We start from the raw sequence: 23,986 nt of genomic DNA, 5'->3' as shown, positions 1-23,986 counted from the left end.
AATCATTATTAAGGCCTGAAACAAATAGAAAGTCAACACTTAATGAAGTGTTATCCTTTCAAGTTAATACCTCTTAATTTCTCCATTCTTCTCTATTTTCTTGCTTTTGTTTTCCCTTTTGTCTTCAGCTGCTGTCCTGATGCAAGACTTATTCCTTCTGTAGTGGGGTTTATATCTAGTTTTTCTAAGCCAAGAAATCAGGTCTGACAGTCATGCCTCTCTTACTGATGAACCACGCACCAATTGTCCCAGACACTAAGCTTCTTTTAGCCCCCATGATGCAGAGTCACTGAACAAAACTAATTTTCCCAAATAAATACAAAGCCTTGAGACATAGCTGGTGGTTCAGCACCATATGGAAAGCCTGGGCTTGCAGCAAAACTTTTTGAGATGCACTTGAGAGAGCTAGCCCTGAAAAGATGCCACACATTTCTCTAGAGGAAGTGTGAAAGTTGCAGAGATTACTCAGTGTGTGATCACTACACTTCCCTGGGAAGGTGAGCTGATTATTGTAGAGATGGAAACCTTTTGCTTCCCCCTTTTCTGCTCCTTCTCTTCATTCCTGGTTTGCTCTACTCTTTGGCTGCTCTTTTTCTCTGGCCACACATCTTCACCCTCTGCCACAGAGGCTCTGGGACTTGTTGAGTCTTCTTGTAAATCAACTTAACTTACAAGAACAGCAGAAAGTTATCCAGGTTTCCTCCTGTGCTCTTTCAAGAGTTAAATGTGCTCACAGATGGGAATGGGGAGCATAAGACAGAGACTCAACATCTCCCTGATCTAGTAGTGATGAGCTGTTTTATGTGCTCATTAAATCTCAAGAAATGGTACCCTTTGTGACACTGGGTTTTTTCAATGGATTTTCCTCCTTAAAGATGCAGGAAGCAAACTGAAGTAAACAGCAGTGATCAGGTGTGGGAAAGACAGGCTAGGATAAATCCTTTGAGATTTGCATATGGTAAAGGCCATAAAAAATGTCTATTTAAAGAAAGCTTTTCTTCTCAGAAGAGCAGGACTCTAGGAAGGACACCAGCAAAGCCACCCTTCAGACACTAATATTTAAATGTGCTTGATATCTTCCTTGAAAATCACAGCAGCAGTAGCATTTTACATCTAATTCCAAGAAGCTGCCATGCCAGATTTCTACTGAAATGAAAAAGTAAAATCAGAATGCTGTTTTTCCATTATTTTACACCACTGTCCTCATTCTGCTAGGCATGAACAGTATTACAGATGCCCAAAACTTGGCTACAGCTTCTCTTGCCACTTGCATGAGAGCACATAACCCAAGGGCAGTTTTTTTTCTAAATGTTGTATATTTAAAAACCTCAGCATTCAGTTTCACAGCTAGTTTTTAATAGAAAGCATGCTTTTATTATTTCCCTTACACTGAAGATTTAATGCAATGATGAAGCCTGATTTTAACCTTTGCTGCATCTAATCAGCATATCCTCTTGATTTCAAGCAGCTTTACCAGCACAAACTCAGTTTAGACACCATTGGAGGTATATGCAAAGCTAAGGGACTTTAGTATTTGTAACAGTGAATCAATGAGAAAGAGCATCCATTTGATTCCACTCCTATCTTGAATTCTCAATGAATCAATGAGCACAAATCAGGAGAACCATCATTTGCCTCATATACTCAGCAACAAGTCACTGAGCAACAAATATAACCAAAGCAATATTTTCAACAATAGTTTGTGTGCTAAGCGTTCACTTGGTATGTTGGAGATGAATGCAGCTGCGGGGAAAAGCACTAGACTGACAGCCCTGGTAAAGTACTATTTGCTTTTATAAGCAGAAGTGATGGTGTGGGCAGTGGCAAGGAAGAATTTTTCCTTGCATCTATGCTGTGAGTTGCTTCTCCAGGAACTGAATTGCTTTCTTAATCCAGCACTCTGAAAGGCTGCAACCACAGAGGGACTTGAGCAGGTAATATTGTTAAACAAATCTTCACTTTGCCTTCCTAAGCCCTGTGTTACACCCACATCACTACATGGCCATCTGGTATGGCACAGGAATATGCTTACTGAATTATTTTGTTATCCTTCAGCAACTGGATGGAGATTTTCATCCCATCCATCAGTAAAGAATGTCAGCACTGCAACATCCCTCACATCCAGTTGCATAAATGCAACGGAGAAAGCTACAGCCTTAAAGCATTAAACACTCCCTCTGTTCACTGATCAGCTCATTAAATGTAGCAGCAGCAAGCTACTCATTAGATTCAAACTCTTATCCATCACCTTGAGATCCCAGCTGTGAAATCATTGATAAAAAGGACAAAGGATAAAAGGGATATACTGGATTTCATACTATTCAGAACCCCTGATGGCTCAAGAGGTAAAAACACTATCGTAACTTAGCATTCACTAAGTGTTATACAAAGAAAGGGTTCTTTCACTGGCAGGTTCAAAGATGCTTCTCAGCAGCAAACCATATACCCAAAGCCAATTCTTTTCAAGATGCATAAAAACCATTATGGTCCAGATTTCATATGGCAAGGAAATGTAAAAGCAGGAGAGAATGTGGATGTAAAAAAATCCCTTTTATAATAACCCAGACATTTGTTGATAATTCCCCTCTTGCAAGGATCCTGTATTTCAATCTGAATGATTTAATTTAATCATTCTTTAATGATTTAGCTACTGCTTTTTTTTTTCTTTTTTTTCTCTATTTTCCCAGACTGGGAAAAAAAGATGTTGGAAACATTTGGTCAGAATTCTGCAGTTTTAAACACCATAGCCTTTGGAATGGAAATTAAGACAGTGCGAGATTGTAATAAGACCTCCCTGTAACATTCATGCCAGGTCCTCTTTTAAGTTCTTTCAATAGCACACACAGAGCCAGAGGGAAAATCTTCTAAAAACATACTTCAGTGATGCCAATAAAAAAGGGAATAATTTTAAATATTGTACTGATGGAAAAATATGGTCTGAAGATTTGATCTGCAGGGGAAATTACTCAGGGCCAGTACTAGTTTTCCTGATGTTGACTCATCACACAAGTAACAAATGCATTGCATCACAATTTGTGTAATATTATACCTTTAACTTCAGTCTCACGGACATAACTCCATCATTTTATGTTGAAAGAAATACAGACATTTATATTAATAAAGGAATTTATATCAGAGACCAAGTCTTTGTGCTATAAAGCACTTAATATACTTTTTGTTGCCAAATAAATAAATGAATAAAGTAATGAGCTGAAAGCATACTGAATATTTCTGTGTATTCCTGATCAACAGCAGATTTAAAGTCTGTAGAACCTCTCTGAGCTGAGACACAGTTCAAAGTTGAGATTTCAGGTAAAGTCCGTGTGCGTGGCAATGAGAACGATCCCCTTTCCCCTTTCTGCTGTCGGAGGGGGAAAGTTTGTTGGGGAATGGAAAAGGCCACTGGAAAAAAAAAATCTAACTACTTAAGTATGTTTTAACTGAGAAGCCTTGCTATTAGGATTGCCCTTCAGAGCAAAAGCAAACTTGAAAATAATGGTAGTATATTTAAAACAGCCTCTAATATATATAACACTGATGTTTAATTAATGAGTTTAGTATTAATAACTTTGGATCTGTCAGATTTAATTGTTTCACCCAACCTACACAAAGGTAACATTCTTATTCACGTGACTCCAAATGATAAAGGAATAGATTTCTGTTTACTGTAATTAACCTCCCTTTTATCCCATATTTCATACTTACCCATTAGTTTGCTGTCAATCTTGACCTTATCTGTTCTTACAGATAAGTTAAGTTGTAAGGTCTCATTTGCACTATAGGAGAACTAGAAAAGATGACACAATAGAGATATTTATGCCTTTGTTTGGCAAGGTTAATTTCACGTGTTTTCTGTGATTCTCAGTAATCAGAGCTGTGAAGGTTTTAGAAACTATCCCAAATTTTATGGTCTTTTTTTCCATCTTGGCCAAATACATTTATAGAATAATGTTTTAATGAACCTAATCCTTCACAGTCAGAATTTAAGTACCAAGGGACAGAAATATCTGAATACTCGCTTTTCATTAATTTAATTTACATTTAGAGTATCCAAGTAGCAAAGGTACTGTTCAGATTCAGTAAGTATAGCTGCTGACCCTGCTGAGTTCTCCCTTCCCACACCATCTGGCCCCATTACTTCTGTGGATACAGCAGACTTGCACCACATGGAGGGGAAATCTCTTGCATCTTTTGCAGTGCAATCCCCTCATTATAGCCAAAGCACAAGGTTCTCATGCTCCAAGACATGAGCTTCTGCTCAGGTTGAAAGACAGAAGCAATAACAACCAGTGGGAAAGAAAAAGAGCAAATTAAAATACAGTGGCTTTATAAAGTAAATGCTTTGTGCCAGGCTCAAATGCTGTATAAATGCCAATTAGTTTGCTATACTCAGTAAATGCTTATAAGACATAAAGGTTAAAGTCAGCATAATATTTGTGAGTCCAACTTTGAGCTTGCTAAATACATTTTTTAAAATTATTATTATTATTTTCTTTCTCTGTAAAACAAACCAAAGTGAAAGAAGCATAGCTAGGAAGTAGCCAAAAAACAACCTATGGTTGCCATTCCCATTTTACAGATGTAAAAAGGGGAAAGATAATGAAATGGACTGTGGAGAGGCAGAGCTCTGAAGTTCTCATCTTTTATCTTCAATTATTTTACCAGATTGCATAAAAATGTGAAGAATAAAAGAGTAATGGTCCCAAATTCCTCTAGGGACAGTTAAACGAATGCATGGATTGCATAGATAGAGGAATCAAGGAGAATGATCGAGGGCTTTAAGGGGAGACCCCAGGAACTCTGAGCCAAAGCTGCTGCCTTAAATGTAATGCTTAAGCCAAAGCAGAATCTCCATCAGAGATTACTTTCTTCTCTGAGGGAAACCAAAATTACCTATATATTTCTGGATGCATGTGGACACTGGAACAGGTCTGTAAGAACTGAACATGTTTGGTAGAAGAATCATATTATTGCATTTACCTCTTTACTCATGAATGAAAATTTTCCTTCATCTGATTCATCAACAGGAGCTTCAAATTCAAACTGGCTGTTTGCAACCACAAATTTTTTATCCTGTGGAGGAGAAAAAAATCAGTTTAGAATTCATATAGCATCACAAAGTGTAATAAAATACCATGAGGGAATATCCTGTTCAGCGCTGGAAGTAGTAATACTAAATGGAGAAGGCAAACTGGCTAAAATCCTGAAAACAAAGGCAGTGAAACACTGAGCCAGAGCAATCTGCTACTTTGCTGCACCCTTCCAGTGGTCATTAAAGGTGGAAGGACCAAGCAGTCCAAGTAAAGCAAGAATACATCTAGCACTCTGTTTCACAGAGCAATAAGAAAAAGCCAAGAGATGTGAATAGTGGATGTCTTCACACATCAGATGTGTTATTAACAGAGCTGTGTGAGTTCTGCCCTTTAAGGTTTTCCCTGCAGGGATGCTGGGGAGAGCAGGAATGCAATTACATGTGGAACTGGAATGAACATCTCTCAGACCTTGCTGGCTTTGTTTCTCCTGCCTCACCACGACTCCAGTTATGTTTTCACAGGACAGTCTTTGAAAAAAAAAAAAGTGCCTCGCTTTCCCTACGATACTATTCAATATAACATGCATTTTTCAAAAGTGTTCACATTCTGTTGCTGCTTCATAAGGCTTTCCTACATGCTTAACAGAAGGTGCTGGGAGAGAAGAGGAGCTTCAGTGTGCATGACAGCTGCCACCTGCAGCAAGCTGAAATCAGCAGACACTACACTAGGTTCTCCACAAGAGCTCACATTCAGCAGTTTGGGTGCAAGAAGAGACACACAGCAAACAAGTGGATTACACATCAGACACACATAACAAAGGCAAATCCAAATGGGAAATCACTTTTAACTAAAATCTTTGGAGGGTTAATAAGGTTATCTTGATGCTGGCACTTCTGCCTCTTCTATTGTGCCAGTCTTTCAAAGACTCAGCTGGAGAACGCCTCTCAGAAGTTGCATGCAATATGACTGATAAGTACTTAACTTTCCTCTCAACCACTTGTCCTGGCTATTCACAAGAGAATGATAACAGCTTGGATTTACTTCTCCTTCCTACCAAAATTCTTTCAGGTGAAGGACAGGCAGAAAAAACAGCCAACAGCTTCTCCCCTTTTCGTCTACTTCCCTCCAGTGGAAGCCCTCACAAGGAGATTTATTTATTGTACTGTAAGTGTACACAAAGTAAGAGGTACATACAAAACGTGTGAGCTTATTCTTCCACTCTCAGTTCTGCAATAGTTTTCAAAGCCATCCACCTCTCCTACTCATGGAGTAAGCCCAAATCTTCTCTACTAATCTCCACCTGGAAATGGGGATGCTTATATGCACAATGTTGGCTAGTGTACTTAGTCATCCACAATAAGGCAAGCTGTGCATTGCCCTTTTAAGCAAAGCACAGATTAACCAAGATAATAGAGCTAGTAGCTCAATGTATCAACTGAACACTGATTTTTTTCTTTTTCTAAACCAGAATTTGGTCAAGAAAAATAGGAGGAAAATGGATATATTCCAGTGTTCTAATCAATTAATACCTTAAATGTCCTCATATCTGAATGACTGCTACCTCCAAACACTGTAGTGCCCAGCATATCCAGTGGCAAAATCATTCCACATAAGAAGCCACATGCTATTTTGCATTTGGGCTGTGGGCCAACCCCTACAAAATATTCATCCATGGCTTCTCCCAAGCTACCCTGCCTTCCATGAGATGTTTACGAAAGGCTGAGTGTAAGCTATGCCCTTACTCGGATGAACTTGTAGTAACCAAAGTTATTGCTTCAGATAGCATGACCCCACAGGCATGAGTGCCTGTATAATTACAACTATTTCATGCACTGTTTCTCTGTTTTCATATATACTTAGAGGTCTGTGTATCCAGGTGTAGTCACTGTGTGTGCCTATTTGAGTCCTGGAACTGAAGCCATTATTATGTTGGCTTAAAACTGCACCTTAGTACCAGGATTTATGGGTCTGCTCCCATGACAGAGATTACACTACCATGTGGCTCTCACCTAAGAAGAACTATTCTGGCATCATTTGACACTCATTGCTCTCCAGCATCTTTCCATCGTAGGGCCTCTGCATTCATCTTACTTCTTACAGAGATGTGAATTCCACATAAGCCTTCCCAGTTCCAAGTTAAATAAATGCATCCTAAGTCTGTTCTGCAGGCAAACTATTAAACACGGCTACCCATGACAAAGCATCCAGTCCCCTAGGGTGTGTCTGCCTTTGTTAAATGGAATTGATACCAAACATGGGGCAAAAAAAGGGCAGAAGCTTTTTCGTTTCCTTTCCTCTTTGAGTAATTCAGAAAGATTAAAGTGCTTATTCACAGAATGATAAACTAGATTATGCATCTGCCCTGAATTTGTTCTTGAGAGAGGAGGGTAAGATTTTCGTCTTGTGCAGAAAACCAGCTCTTCACAATACTAAATAAAATAAATTCTCAGAATGTTTTTCCATTTTTAGCAAGGAGAGAGCTGTGGCTCTTAAGACAAGTGTTGTGTGTCACATTTTGCACGCAGCCAGACATCCTACCAGGGACCAGTCCTGGCATCTCGGAGAACAGATCAAATTCACCAAACTGCTTTTCTTTGTTTACATGTATTTTAAGGTCTTCCAGCAAGAAATGTTTATTTTTGAACACAGGTTCTTATAGCATAGTCTTGATAGATGTCTAGTGTAGTGATACACAGCACGGTTGTCATATGATTGTAGGGCTTGCAGGTTGCTTTTTACAGAGTCACAGAATGTGATTTACAGATTTTTACCCTTTACTACAGAATTTACTCTTCTCTGAATATCCTTCTTACAGTGGTATTCTCCAGACCTGTTTAGCCTTGTCCACCCCTTGGGAGGTGTAGCAGAGGTGATAGAGGATGTTCTAAGCTATACAGTACTTCAATTTGACAAAGGAAAAAAACAACAACTACAAAATCCAATTAAAACCAGAACAACTCAAAAACCAAGAGCCTTCTTTCTCTTGGCTGATAGTTAAAAAAATCAGTGCAATATCCAGTGTATCTATCACCAGTTTGCATTTAGACAAAGATAACACCGAAACAGTTTTGCTCTTAGTTTCTGTTAAGAACTAAGAATTGGTTTCTGAGCACTTTTTTTTTTTTTTTTAATGCATTTTCTTATGCATTGTCTAGGTTAAGAAACAATTAAAAGCTTGGAGTCAAACTCTGGCTTCTTAGAAGCTTCGTCATTTACTTTCTGGAAGTAAATACTGAGAAAGAAAAGCCTTTACTACAGCTGAGGAAATACCTGCTCTTCTGGTTTGATGGTCAAACCCATGAAAAAAACCCAAGCAGAAGATTGTTTTTTCCAGACTAAGAAACACTTAATTTCTGAATGCATTTTTTTGTTTAAAAAGTGAAAACTGAATCAAGCACAGTGAGTGATGTCATTCCAGAACTAAAAAAAAAAAAGGAAAAAATTATTTAATTTAAAAAAAAAAAGATATGAAACATTCACTATGCCTAAAATGCCTCTCGTTTCATCAGATGAAAAAAAAAATTGTTTCAGTAGGTCCAACTTTCATTCTTAAAAAAAACAACAACCCATATCTTGTCATTCAAATGTTTTGTTCAGCTCTGATTCTGTCTTGGTGATTACCACAGTAACCAACATTATATTGAATTTGAATGTGTAGCTTTTTCCCTTCTTTAAGAACAGTTATGAGCAGGATTACCATGGACAACGAACTAATGTATTAGTTTAGGGGTGTGGCTGCAGTTTAAGTGGAATTCAAATGACGGCTAGATTTGAATTAATCTGCTTACCTGATAATAAGCTAGATGTCTTCCCTCAAAATACACCCTTGTTTGGTACTCCATAGGTATGATTGGAGGGTTAGGGTTTAGAAACTGTGGGCATTCTTCTTCCTGGGGAGAGAAACATTTTATATGTTATTCCAAATAAAAAGTCTTATCACAACAAGCTCTGATGGCCTTCGGACAATGGAAGGATTGTTCTGAGGAGCTTCATGCTTAAAATACAGTGACAGATTCGATTACACCCTTTCAAATTAGACATGCTAAAAATGACTGCAGCATATGTCAAAGCTGTGGGTGATTATCTTTCCCAGTCTTGAAATCTTGTTCCTCCCATTGAAGAAAAATAGTAAAAGGAATAAAAATATCCTTTCAGGAGTTATTCTGTCTCATTGCCCCTCCTCAATCATACCCTTAAAATTCCCACCCCCACACTGTCACTAAAAAATAAAAAGAAAAATCTTACACTTCTGGATTCAACTTTAGAATAATTTAAAAATCTCTAATTCAACTACCTGAAATGAGAGAAAAAGCAAAGAAAATATTGTTCTAATAAAACCTAATCTTATTTTTAAACATTACCATATTTTGTTTAATCACTTCCTGTACTGAAGAGGACTCTTCACAGATATGTCCCTTCCAGTCCCACTGGCAATTCCATCTATTGCTTGCACAGGAATAGCATCTACAAATATAACATGATAGTCATGACAAACTGTCAGGCTTTTTTCCCCATTGACAAAAAAAGTAAATGAAATTCCACCTTTATTCATAGAAGGTAGATCAATCTGTTACAGTGTCCTAACTATATTAAGCTTAAAACTTAATTGTAAGAACAGTTCAAGGACCCCAAAGCTGTTTTCTCCCTTGAGTATTTGAGCAAAAATCACAAACCTACACCATCTTGCAAAAACTTTGAGATCAGGTCTGAGAGGACTGGAAATTACCTTGATCAACCTTCATACGTAAGGATGAACAAAGTGGGCTTTGGGTTGGCTGTGCCTGCCCTGGAACAGCAACATCTTGGGCAGAATCAGCTTTGATTGTCCTGTTTGAATTGCCAACCATAGCAACAATCTAACATTTGAGGGAATAAGAAGGTAAGCAAATGTCCATGGAGCTCACCTGCAATGGCAATCCAGTGAACTGGCCTTTAATTATATGTGCCACGAATATTCCCTTTCCACATGGTTTATGTTACCAGCTCACCTAAAGCTCTTCAACCGTTTTTGAACTCCATTAAAATGTGAGGAAAAGGCAAATTTTGAGAGTGTCAAAGGCTTAATTATGAAATGATTGAGTAACTTGGCTGTCAGTGACCCTGAAACACCATTATGCCACAGGGCCTAGACACCTGAGTTAAGAAGCTGAAATACTTACGGCTGGTTTTCGAAAAGATTCATTGCTTCTTCACAGTCATAAAAAGGGTAAGTATGTGATGCAAAAAATACCTTGTTCTTTTCAAAGGTTAACTGAAGTGGAACCGAAACATGATCTATCACAAAAGAAAAAAAAAAAAAAAAGTCTAAGTGGCTGTAAATTCTTTAGGTCTTGAGCTGAATGATATAATCATAATATTTTTCTTATTTTACAGGACATAAGCAAATATTTAACTATACTGTTGACACTCTGGATCTCATGACCTGTTATAATTTATAAGATTTGTTTTGTCTTTTTATGGTTTACAGATTTTTCAGCACATAGTTGTCAGAAGAAAAGCAGAGATGGGATAAAGAGAAGAAGCAAAAGTACAGAAGAGCTTTGTTTTACTGAAGTGCTTCTCAGTGGTGCTATCATCGGGCTAGAATTTTAGAGAGTCTAGAAGAATACTAAACATAAAGGAAAACTGGCACAAGAACAGTCATTTTAAAGAAAACATTTTCTTAAATATGAATATGTCTGCATGTAAAATTACTTGTTTCATTTGTGGATGAAAACTGCTAAGGTCATGTGAATTAAAGCAAGTGATATTTGTGGTTAATGGCCAACAGTGCTTGCAATGCTGTTACCACAGGCACTTGTGATCTTCAGTTTGGCCTACATAACTTCTCCACAAATGTACTTCTTGCCTGGATCATTACTGAAATAAGACTGGAAAATTTATCTTCAGAAACTGGTGCTTTCCTCAGTGAAGCTGTTTGAAATAGCTTTTGCAGAAATCATTAAGCCCTTGTGACAAGGTATTTCACAAGCTATTGGGCAATTTCAAACTCTGCTTTCCTTGAAAAGGTTCTTGGAAGACCATCAGCTGCTTGGCTAGAAGTCACCTTTGTCTGCTCTGGGTCTCCTTGAGTATTTCAGACTGGTAGGAATGCCAGGGGATTTCCTAACAATGGGACTGTGAAAAAGCATCCTTTCTCTCTATAAATGTCCTATTCCCATTGGAACCAACTGAAACTAAAGTAACCTAGACTTTTCCAAACTCAACTGATGTTCTTAACAGTAAGTGACTTTTTGTCACACGCTGCCAGAAATCACTGCCTGTGTTTATAACTGTCTACCTTCTGCTGAAGTGTCTGCCAAGCTTCTGAGAATCCTTGTATTACTTTTGAACATCCTTTCAGATGGACACTGGTGCAAACAACTCAGAGTGTTGTATTATTTCTCGGTGACTTGGTTACTCTAATGCCATCCCTGGCAGGCTATTAGCCTCACATCCTATGCTGGAGGACATAAAGATTTCATGTTTATTGACTCAGTCACTTTATGTTCTGCTTTACAAAATATTTAGGGAACGTGAGTTGGCCCTAAATAACAGTTTTGATTTAACAATTAGCATAATCTGATCCCGTGGCACACCCCAGGTAGTTTAAAACTTACAAGTGAGACTTTAATGTCGTTTCTGCAACTAAAACTGGATTTTGACCTATTTCAGCCTTAAGAGAACTGAAACTTATCTTAAAAAGTGCTTCCAAGTACCGCTCTGGCAGTTCATGGCTGTTGTGATACATACAAAAGGGTTATCCCCAGGGGTACCCCTGCAAGGTGTAATTTTTTTATTTTATTTTTTAAACTTGATACATAATATGCAGTGCTGTGTAACCAGTTTTATTGAATGTGTTTATGCATCAAGATGTATGAACTTAAAGCATGAACAAGCACTATCTGGGAAATTGCACAAGGATTATGGTTGGCAACAGATCTTAAGCATATAATCAGTGGTTCAGAACAATGATACCACCTTTAATTATATGATCACTTGTTTTTCTGCTGGACTTATTATTGCAGAACCTGGAGGGCACATAATAGAAGAGATGGGAGGTTTTATGAGAGAAAGGACAGCCTTGTAACAAGGACCAGAAAATAAGCCACTGAACTACAGCTGGCTAGAGCAAAACTAAGACATCAGAGATTAAAAACTTCAAATCTGAAGTGCTATTCTGGCCCCATAACTCTGAATGATTGGGAATTTAGAGTAGCTGGGTTTTATTTGTTTGGAACTTCTCTGATTCTGTCCACTCCTCTGCTAAGCTCCTGTTTCAGATTCCTGGTAGAAACACTGGGAATGCTACAGCTTGTGAATACAGACATGGAAAAAGTTTGAGCAATTTTTTTTTTTTTTTTTTTAAGAATGTTTGAACAGACCAAGATCAGCAATAGACTGTTTGAGGAAAGGGACTGGAACAGGACAAAAAACAAAACTTGTATGGACATCATAAAAGTACATCTCATTAGAAGCAGCAGGCTATGTTTTTTCCTCTTATTATACATGGAGGGTAGCAATATTGCTTTACCTTGACCTTTTGGTGTTGGAGGAATTATGTCAGGTGGATCACAGATAATAACTCCTTCTTTTAATTGAGCGTAATGGGTTGTTTCACCAAATGTGCACAAAACTTTGTCACTCTCAGTCAAAGTTGGTAATGGACTTACAGTCAGTTCCACCTGGAAACACAATTTAAAAGAGTAAAATAGTTGAAAGAAATTAATCAAGACCCAGTAAGATTTATGGCCAGAGAACTTCAACTGTTCTTTTTCTGTTTGTTTTTGTTTTTTTGGCCAGTGGTGATATTTTGGCTAATATTGGCTAGTATCACAGAAGACGGTTCTCCTTTTAAATTTTTATTTCTTCCCATCTGCTAACCTTTCCTTCTTTACTCAATTTTTCCAGGCTTGGTCTATGTTGAATTAGCCTGGTACAAAAATTTCTTGTCCTGTCAGTGCAGTAGTTGAGAACAAAAACGTCCTTACAGACACACCCAAAGCCTTTTTTCTTGTCCTCAGCATCCAGTTTAGCAACAGTAAACAAAGTGGTTAACACTTAAATCCTGACAAACTTAATTAAAATTACATTAACCTTAGGTGTTACAAGTGAATAATGAAACTCAGGCTGGATGGACTAGAAAAGCTGGAGTTTGAAAGAGCCAAACAAAAAAATGGCTTCCTCAAGACTCAATGCACATGCAAAAAACCCACTGAGATCTATCACTACTGCTGCAAAAGGATTTCTGAGTGATGGTGAGTCTTTAACTCCTTGAGGAAATAATAAAGAATACATGTGAGAAACTAAAAGCAAAATAAAATGATGCTTTAGGGCTGCTAATGATACAGTTTAACTTTTTCCACTTGGTATTGTCAGTAGAAATGGCAGTTATCACTTCCTCACTGAAACTGGTTCACTATGTTATGAGCTGCAATGTTGGGTTTTTTTTGTGAGTAAAGGAATCATAAGGAGACAGTGGCATTAATGATGTTACAGGAAGTAAACATCCATTTGAAGTTGGGTTACATTTTGGGTTTTAGGCATTTTGGCCTCAGATGCTGATAGGAGACACCAGAGACTTGTCAACACAAGCTGACAAGATCTGAACTAAGAGAAGGTGTAGATTTTAAGTGGACTAGTTTCAGTGTCTTGGTATTTTTATTCAACGTCAAAATGGCCTTAACACAATGCTGTTTACATCATTTAGGAAAGGAATTAAACAGACTTGAATGCAAGTCAGAATTAAAAACTATTTTACTGATTTTATTTGCTGAGCACTCACAGGAAGCCATCAGTCTGCATTGGCATGCTTTGGAGCTAGAGTATGCTGTGACACCCTGGTCACACTCTGAACAGACACTCAGTTTTGTTGCCACAGGGTTGTTTTGCATCCTGAATTTACCTTTTCATTTTACCCAGACAGACCTCGCTGTGTAGGCAAACACACTGTTTATTTTAAAGCAATGGCTTATGGCTTCGCTGCTTACCTAAATTTATGCTCAAGTAAGCTGAATGGGCAGCATAAAATCTCCCCTATCAATTACTTTTTATGGGTTATACAACATTGTGCAACACTTTCATAATATTCAGATAAGTGTAAGTAGTTTATCAACCGTATTAGCGCATAATTTTGGTTTACAGAGAAGGTCAAAAAGAGCATTTCTGAGAAGAAAACATGAACTGCAACCTGCAAAAACAGCAGGCAAGAAAGAGCACTGTGAGAAATGCCAGAGACTAAGACACCCAACCCCTATCCTATTCCTATTCTCCACATAAAGAACCATGTATACCCATCTTCCTGTCACATCACTGTGCTTTAAGAACACGTAAGGAAAGCATTTTCTTGTCATACCTTAGCAGGGGCTCTGCGACTCATATTTAGAGGGTCTGCACTAATGACAGTCATACATGTGCCATTTGGACTCCACAGCCAGTGGTTCTCCTTATCAGCTGTTCCACAGTCTGCCTTCTTTGTGCACCTGACAAAACAGGAATAAAAATCAAAGCAAAGCAATATTACAACTGGACTCTGCTTTCTCTGAACTATGCAACCATTTCAGGATTAGAGTCTGAAAGTACCACATAAGATGACTGGGAATTTGCTTTAATATTGCCTATTCAGGTTGCTATTAGAGAATTTTTAATACAGTAAGTGGTGGAGTAAGTATTGATGGTTTGAGATGCCAAAAGCAAGTGGGGAAAAATGCCCATATTATTATAGAATTCCTAGAATTCTATAATAATATAATTAAGGACACGACCTTGTATTAGACAATCCAGATTCACAAAGAGGCAGCAATATTTGGCACAGGAGCCATCAGGCAATGGAGCCATTGCCTGATCTTCTGAAATCAAGCTGATGAATCTTCACTGTAATATATAGCAAAGTTCTGAATGAGTGAGCACATCCTGTTTTACCTGCAGGTCAAGTGGCAGACAACTATGTGTTGCCAGTAGTAAGACAGCCCACTCATGCTGGGCGCACGCTGGTTCATGAAGAGCTCCTGTCCAACTGGAGCACTAGCTATGTTACTTTTGTAGTGAGTGTTTTGATTAACTGCTGCTACTATTTAAGACCTCTGTCTGCCAGGACAAAGCTACTACCATTAAGGGAAGGCAACAGTGGTTGTGCAACCTCACAAAAAATACTGGGAGATTTTCCCAGTTCTCAAACAGGAAGGAGAGAAAGAAGAGATGTTGCAGTGCAGAAGCTGCATTTGTGGTGACAATAGCTTGCTGAAGTGTATGAGTGGGGACAGACTCATCCATACTCTTTCCATTCTGTTCAATGTTCAGGAGAAAATGCTATAGGACCTCAGTCAGCTGTAGCAGAAGACCATTAACTTGTCACAGCCTTCAACACAGTGCACTGTTGCACAGTTCTGGCAACCCCACCCTTGAATATATCACACAGATCTACAGTCATATAACATATGTCAAAACACACAATTATGTGTGTTCATGCAACAAAATTTGGTGCACATGAGAAAAACATCAGAAATTTAGCACCTTTTTTCCCCCATTGGAAAAAAAAATACTAGCAAATGCAAAATTTCATGTTTTCCTGTTCTCAGAGACTATTAATATTTTGAGATATCGAGGTCAGGTGTCGTATCAGAAACCTGAAGGGAAATCTAGGGAAAATTGCCTTTTGTATGATATATGACATGGCCTTCAACTCCCAGCAGCCCAGGAAGAGTTCAAGGTGTATATTCCAAATCCCCAGGTTTCATCCTCAGCAGCCAATGCCCAGGCTGGAGGAGCTACAGGATATTACAGAAACCTGCATATACTGCTTAAGTTTCTTTGCAGTGCTCCATATAATGCCACACATCAGGCTGATAGGTAGCTTAACATGATAGTTCACATTTTCAGACAGGAAGCTAGAAGCCTGAAATTCATCTGCAGACTATAATTAAATAGCCCCTTTGTTCCAACAGCAAGTACTTAGAATCACAAATTCCCAACCACTCATGCCAAGGGGTTAATTAACTTAGTAGTCAAGAAGAGGGCTGCAGGACTGCTCTTCCCTCTCACCACTCCAATCAAGGAAGAGTGCAAAGAAGAGACATTCCAGAGCTGTGCAGTGCTGTCCTAGTTTACATGTGTTTGAATATTAATTCAGTTAACCTTTGCAGATATTCAGCCAAATGCCACTTTCTGCTCTCCTGAAGTTAGGTGAGGGTTCAGTGTAGCTACACCTTTTAATAGATGATGTTTATACAGAAACAGCATTGCTATGTACTTTATCTCAGACATGAAGACATTTTTTTATGCTCTTCTTCACACTTTCCTGTTCTATTTAAAATATATGCTATATTTCCTGAATGTTAAATAGGGAGCATTCTTCAAATTTCTGGGAGAATATTTGACTGTACAGCTAAGAGAATGATAAAACATGCAGTCTGAACTGATTTTCAGTACCAGCAGAAAAGTATATATTTTCCCAAACTAATCAAATCTGCAGAAATCTTATTTGTGTGCGCAGAAGATTGATATCAATGTCTGCACGATAAAATTAATTCACTATTAGGAACTTATGGTTAAGCTCAAAATCCTGGGATCCCTATGCTGAGCAGTAACTCACAGAACGTGTCAAAGTTTGACGTCTTCCACTGCCTGCACCCGGAAAAGCCGCGCAGCACTCACCTGCCCTCTCTCACACACCAGCCACAGTACGGGTCCCTCGCTTGAGTACACTTCTCACAGTCCCCATACTTGTGGCAGTCCTGCACAGGCAGCCGATGCACCTGGAGAGCAGAAAGGAAGGCAGACTAAGGGATCTGAAGAAGGCACGAGGAGATGGAAATGTCTGTGGACAGGGCTGTACAGCACCACTGCCTGTGGCAGCAGAATACTTGACCCTGTGTTATTAAGATCAGAGCTCAGCTCGATTTTAAGAAAACCCACACAAAACCAGAGTCTGATTATTTCCCCCTTAACGAAATCCAAATTCACACACTGCTTTTTTTTTTTTTTTTCACTCCAATATTTTCTAATCTCTCTCCAAAGTAACACAGGACTTTGTTATAATGCAGAATCTTGACCCATTTTACAAGAAATGAGCTTTCCAGTTCCTCTAGTTATATTACTTCTGGAAATCTGCATTATAGCAGGCATGGCAGGACAGAAACTGCATCAACAGCCCTCTTAATTTAAGAAACAGCTACTGCAGGATGGATACTTTCAAAAGGCTAACTTGGTACAGGCTAGGTAATTTTTTTAACAACATAACCTCCCCTCCATATCACTAGCATGGGGATGAAATAATTTGCAAATGTGGCCGTCAGTGGCACTTTTAGCCAGGAGGCATCTCAGAAAGTCTGTAAGCCTGAGAAAGCCAGGGCACTTCGGATTACTGTATTTCTTCATGCATAACCCTCCACCATGCAATACATTAATGAAAGAAAATGGAAACAATTATGACAGGAAGCAGCAGGGAAAAGAGCACCCATCAGTTCTCATGTCTCAGTTTCCCAGAAAAATGTATGGCTTCCGGTTTTGATTTCCTTTGGTGATGAGAATAAACAATTTTGTCTTTCTTATGTGCAAGAAAAAGGAGCCAGCACACAACCATCACTTTTAGTTATGCTGCTGAAATGATGCAAGATGAGAACAGGACATAGGTCTTCCTGTCAATGACTATATTCTACTTTTAAACAGTGTAAAAAGTCTAGTAACAGTAACTCTGAGATATAAGCTTTCTTTGTTCTACCTCATCCTCTTACTTAAGACAACTGGCCATTTCAAAGCTACTTTGAAAATTTTGTGTTGGCTTTTTCTTTCACATTCAGAGAGTTCAGTCTGGCTCAGTTAAGGAGAATTCAATATTGGTCAGTTTTCTTGCATTTATTACTACTAAGGTTTCCCTATTTAGCATTCTCTTCTTTCACAGATTCTTACTTAATTGGAGCTGAATTACTGGCACTCTGATTCACTAACTGGTACCCATGAGTAATTTAATATCCAGTGAATGGCTTTTTTATTACAATATATTTATTTCATAATTCTGGCAGGCAGAAACAAGCCCTAGAGATTGTAATCTCTGCAAGTTTTATGTAAACTTAATGTATTTTTTTAAAAATTGCAGTTCTGTTTACAGCCAGCTTCAAAATGCAGAGAAACTAATTTAAGAGATTTCTTAATTGGCACTCTTAATCAGAGAATGGTAAAAGCTAAGCCAAGCATGTAAGCTAGTGATCATGGCAAGTGACTGCCACACCTGTAATGAACCAGTGTGAGCATGCAGGGGTGGTACACTCCTTTCCAAGTCCCCCAAGAAGCCACAAGGGGTTTCCCTGCTCTCTGCCCAAGCTGTAGGAACCGAGCAGGGAGGAGGGGACTGACTTCTAAAGCATTTTCTCCAAGCCACCCACTGCTATTGACACAGCAGCAGAAGCTGAGGGGAGAAAGGGGAGGAGGAATGAAACAGGAAAGCAAGGACTTTAACCTCTGTATTGTTTTTTCCTGTATTTCTTTCAATCTGATTTCTTTCTAAAGGCTGTTTCAAGTTATCACCCACCACATCATCACTTCCACTTTGCTCAAGTGCTTACACAGCCCAAGCAATTCCTTTCCTAATGCTGGGGCAGGCTTCATCTGACAGGTAGCTTAGCATTAAGCACATCTAACAGCACAGCTAGCCTGCCCTTTATTGTTTACCTTATTTTAAATAACTCTAAACCATTTTAACTCTCAGGGCAGGGCTCTTATATCTCTATTCCCACAATTCCCAGCAGTGCTTAACCGAGAAATCTGTGTTTCAGCATCTGTTCTGCTTCCATCACTAACGTCACTTTGTTTCTCCCAGCTCCAAAGGCCTCCAGTCTCCCCCACTCTTCTCATGTCTATCTGCTCCTAAAAGTGGATAGGACTGCTCATTGCAATTAACTCCTGGAGATGACATTAATGTAATGCCATTACAGAGCTCCCAACTTTAGTTATTCATATTTAAGCTGAACAGGTTTTGTAAAAGAAAACAATTATTCACATTATTCAGAAACAGGAGTGTCTATGAGAGCTACTTGGAAAAAGATTAAACTGAAATCCTTTCTTTGGCAGAAATTTGCCGTTTTCTAAATGTAAACATTTTGTAGAGATGGATTATTATTTTTTTTTCAAATTTTCTCTGAAAAATTTGTCTATGGCCTTCCTAAAAGCTACCAGTTCAAGCAGATTGTCACCAGAAAACCTGTCACCCTTCAAGGTTGCTGCCACCCCTTATGCTGTTCAGCAACTCACACCACAGCTTGGTGGAGACTTCACGACTTTTAAGGAAAGTGCCAGCTTGCCAAAGGGGTGCCAGGCTGCCCAGGCTTTTGTGGACAACACTGAAGTTTGGAGTTCTGTTCCAAAATCTGAACAGATGCCAAATGAGAAGAATCAGCTACTAAAAAATATAATAAAATAATAATATTAAAAAATTAACTAACCTCTCATGAACACTGTCATTACTAAATGCTTTAGCAGTTACTTATCTGGCACTTTTTCCACTATGGCTTCCAGCCTGAAAATTTCAGCTAGAACATAACAACCCCAAAGCAGGAATTTATATTAATACTCTTATAAACCAGAAAGAGAATATTCTTCTTGCACCATTTTCCCCAAGTACTCTCCTTTCACGGCCCCCTCATTCTTCCTGTGATACCACAGCTGGATTGTTTCCCACGTCCCATCCCATGTCACTGTCAGTGCTGCAGATGGTTGCAACCTGTCACACACCCCATCTTTGACTGCTGCTAAACCACATGTTTGACGCTGGCAGTTCCAGCCACCACAAAGTGAAATGTCAGAAGAGGGTCATAGCTGGAGTTGAAGGAGAAATCTGGCATCCCTCTTGTCTCCTACTTGATTATTTTCTTCCTTTCTTTACAAGCATCCATTGTGCCTCACCTGCCAGTGCAGAGAAGGGGATCCTAGATGGGACTAGGTTTAAAAGTCCAACCTTTCCTCCTGTACTTGCTCAGTTCTAGCAGAAGCTCAAAGAAAAGAGTTTTCCAAACCTGTAATTCTCTCCATCACTTCTTAGTTTTTGACAGCATGTGTAAATGCTATTATGTCAGCTGCCAGCATCCTAAATCCTGAAGCACTCTTGAAAAGGACCGATGGCAGCCACAGCATCTGCCAGTACCACACAGAGCACCAGGATTGCTGGACCCTTCTGCATGCTGGTGCCAAACACCTCAACTTCATCCTTCTCACAGGCCCCATAACAGAGCTTCACAGATTAACTCGCTTCCCATTCCCAATCACTAAGCACCAAGAATATAACAATTCTCCAAGTCACAACAAGCAAGTCCATCAGCTTGGACTTGAGGAAGGTCTTAATACACACAGAGAATGGGGTGACTTCCAGGAACAACTGAGAAACATACAATTCTCAGGTAAAGTTGCAGACAAGGTGAAAGTGGATCCTGGTCCTTAATGCAAGTGGGACACGTTACCTTGTCTGTGGTCATCACATACAAATTTTCTTGGGTTTGATCAAGGACCAGGTCATTCTTGATGGGTTTGTTTAGTTCAATAGTAAGAGAGCTGTACTCAGTTGCAGTGGATGACAGGAACACCTATTTCATGGAAGAAAGATGGTTAATGTTGCTTTTTTTCCCCCAAAAATCATTAATGAAAATCTTGTGCTTACTCAAGTTCACAAATTCACATTAGGTAAAACATTTCAATTTGTAGTACAAGGCATCAAAAGCAGCAAGCAGAGCATAAAAGTAATGAAAAGAAAATGCTTACTACTCACACTAGAAAACATTTGTTGATTTTTTGGTAAATATTGATTTATTTTAGAGCTGTAAAATTCAAATTCTCGAATTGGAGCCTTTGCAATTGAAGGTATTAAATTTGTTGTTCTCCCTCATGGTAAACAACAGTTTCAGCTTCAAACTTCAAACCATGTAGTGGCACATGGCCATCACTCTCTTTCAAGCAAAAGGGGACAAACATTGCAGTCTTGACATTTTAACACCACAAACACATGAACCTTTGAGCCCCACAAAACATAGTCAGAACTTAGCAGGGCTCCAGTGTGGGCTTTGTATTGCTGTTTCTATCCACTGAATGGCCAGAATGATTACAAAATGAAAAGCTGCTCTTCAGCTAGTATGGGTTTGAACAGAGATAAGCCTAGAGCAGCTGTTAGTTACCTTAGGGCCATTTGTATAGGGCTTTCAGTAAGTATCTAATCCTTCTGCAACAGTGTCATTCAGGTAATGCTATTTCAACCTGTGTATCAGATAGCTGAGATGCCTCAGAAATAATGTGGTTTTTTCTTTGAAATAAAAAATACCAAGCCCCCAAAGAATTTGCTCCTGGTATGTGATCTTACAAATCCCATTTACTTTTAGAGTAGAATTAGGCTAGCACTACAGTTCATGACCTTTTAAACACCATTCAGTCTTTAAAGCCCAGTTTGTTACCTTAAGAATTTTACCATCCGATGTTCCAAGAAAGGCCACGGTGTGTCCATTCTCCACAGCCACAGTGACAGCTGTGAGATTCATCCCTTCTTTTTGCAGTACTGGCTTCTCTATAACACCATTCTTACTTCCCAAAAGGTACGGCAAGTGTTCGGAGCCACACGGGAAATTTTTGCTTGCATTCTAATAAGGAATAGCAACACAGAGCGATGTTAAACACGCAGATCACTTAATTCCTAGCCAAGAATGAAATGCAACCCTGTTACCAGCCAGTGAAACACCACTCAAACATAGAAGAGTAGACAGAGAGAAATGCAGTCTGGCCATTTTCCTCCAGCAAAAAGGCAGAAATCTGAAGAGAACCTGCTAATTGCAAACCACATCAATACTTTCACTTTCCAAGAGACGTAGGGGAGAGAAATGTTTCTATTTACTTATAGCAGCAGACTTTTAAAAGTAACCACTTTAATAAAATGAACATGTAATATAAATCGGGTTAACAAATTTAGTGTTGAAGACTGGTTTTCTAATGCTGCTTTGTTTCTTAATTTGCTGCTATCCATAGAAAAGCAGCCCACTGGCAATCGTGTCATGAACTTCAACATATTCCCTCTTCCCTATACTTTAATCCTGAGATGTGGGGAGTGGCACCATAAGGAAGTTCATTCACACCTTGCCTTTCCTGCTATATTTTGGTAATTATACTGTCTTTCTGATCTGAAATCCACATTTCCTATTTTTCAGAAGCCAGGGCTCCTTCACTTGCCACGTTCAGGATTTCTATGTTTGATGTTCACCTCAGACGCACGGTACTGCAGTGAGTAACACCGGTATTTGGAAGCAAACCTTGGCTTCTTACCAGTGCTAGCAGCCTACTGTGTGGGAGGGGACTGTGGTTTGTGAGCTGAAGGATTCTGGATCAATACCAACATAGGGTACTACCTTGTTCCATCTCTTCAGCTGTTCAGGCCTACCCCTAGACCGTAGCACACCACTTCTCAAGCTGTGTGCAAACAGCTGCTTAAGCAAGTGTGTAGCTTGCTCAGGTTGGGCAATTAAGACATCCTAAAAGCTGGCTGAGTTATTTTTAAGATTGTTAAATTCCTCAACTCAGTTTAGGGTTGGCTGAAGTAATGATTGGCATGCCCAAGTAAGGCTTGGGAATAGCTTGAACGGTGCGGGCAAAAACAAAGTCAACAAAGATGCTGAAAACTGCCTCTCAGAAGGCAGTAATAAATTGAAAAACAGTATCTGGAGATGTGTAACTGTGCCCTCCAAAAACCTTGTAGCCAAGGTAATGACAAGTCATAATAAGAAAAGCAGGGCGGCCATCATGCTATGGAAGTATTTTGAGCCAGAACAAAATATGAATACCACCTGAATATAAGAAATGTGCATTTCCAGTTATCTGAACATTCAAATCCAAGTGAGAAACAACACTGAACTCCAGATATCACCTAGAAGATTCTTAATACCACTTAAAACCACAACAAATGTGTTGGCTGAGACCAGAATTGTCCAGAAGCTGATCACAGGTATAACAAATCACTACATTTGACTCAGTAATTTCCATACCAGGAGGAACCCTGGTTGGGGAAGAACAACACGATGTCCCAGTATAGGTTGGGGGCTGACCTGCTGGAGAGCAGTGTAGGTGAAAGAGACCTGGGGGTCCTGGTAGACAGGAGGATGACCATGAGCCAGCAATGTGCCCTTGTGGCCAAGAAGGCCAATGGCATCCTGGGGTGCATTAGAAAGGGTGTGGTTAGTCGGTCAAGAGAGGTTCTCCTCCCCCTCTATTCTGCATTGGTGAGGCCGCATCTGGAGTATTGTGTCCAGTTCTGGGCCCCTCAGTTCAAGAAGGACAGGGAACTGCTGGAAAGAGTCCAGCGCAGAGCTACTAAGATGATTAAGGGAGTGGAACATCTCCCTTATGAGGAAAGGTTGAGGGAGCTGGGTCTCTTTAGCTTGGAGAAAAGGAGGCTGAGGGGTGACCTCATCAATGTTTACAAATAAGTAAGGGGTGAGTGTCAGGGAGATGGAGTTAGGCTCTTCTCAGTGATGACCAGTGATAGGACAAGGGGTAATGGGTGTAAATTGGAGCATAGGAGGTTCAAGGTGAATATCTGAAAAAATTTTTTTACTGTAAGAGTGACAGAGCACTGGAACAGGCTGCCCAGGGAGGCTGTGGAGTCTCGTTCACTGGAGACATTCAAAACCCAGCTGGATGCGTTCCTGTGTGATGTACTCTAGGTGACCCTGCTCTGGCAGGGGGGGTTGGACTAGATGATCTTTCGAGGTCCCTTCCAACCCCTAGGATTCTATGATTCTATGATTCTATGATTCTATGATTCTATGATTCTATGAACCCTTTAAAAGAAATGCAATATTAAACTTTTAAATCTTTTTTAAAATACTCAAAATTATGACTACCAGGCCACTTCTTGCTTGACCTGTTCCACAACCCCCCAATCACATTCCTTTTCTATAGTGAATCCAGCTATTGAGTTTTCAGTCATCTGATCTCACTATAGTTTAGCTCAAAGC

At 39.3% G+C, this 23,986-nt stretch overlaps 1 protein-coding gene across 3 annotated transcripts in view; it reads right to left on the bottom strand.

Annotated features, from left to right (window-relative positions):
* The window catches only part of PLXNB2 (plexin B2), a 261,344-nt gene that overhangs the window by 56,970 nt on the left and 180,388 nt on the right, over positions 1-23,986 (bottom strand). For all 3 annotated transcript variants that reach the window (XM_051623011.1, XM_051623020.1, XM_051623030.1), the window contains 10 exons: positions 21,440-21,622; positions 20,459-20,581; positions 16,665-16,765; positions 14,368-14,494; positions 12,547-12,697; positions 10,193-10,307; positions 9,395-9,497; positions 8,822-8,923; positions 4,981-5,073; positions 3,706-3,787 (listed from right to left, as the gene is read on the bottom strand). In XM_051623011.1, coding sequence (XP_051478971.1) covers positions 3,706-3,787; positions 4,981-5,073; positions 8,822-8,923; positions 9,395-9,497; positions 10,193-10,307; positions 12,547-12,697; positions 14,368-14,494; positions 16,665-16,765; positions 20,459-20,581; positions 21,440-21,622 — 1,180 coding nt within the window. The remainder of the gene's footprint in view (positions 1-3,705; positions 3,788-4,980; positions 5,074-8,821; positions 8,924-9,394; positions 9,498-10,192; positions 10,308-12,546; positions 12,698-14,367; positions 14,495-16,664; positions 16,766-20,458; positions 20,582-21,439; positions 21,623-23,986) is intronic.

Source organism: Apus apus, chromosome 1, assembly GCF_020740795.1.
Source record: "Apus apus isolate bApuApu2 chromosome 1, bApuApu2.pri.cur, whole genome shotgun sequence".
Classification (NCBI taxonomy): Eukaryota; Metazoa; Chordata; class Aves; order Apodiformes; family Apodidae; genus Apus; species Apus apus.
This window is presented reverse-complemented; position numbering and strand designations above follow the sequence as displayed.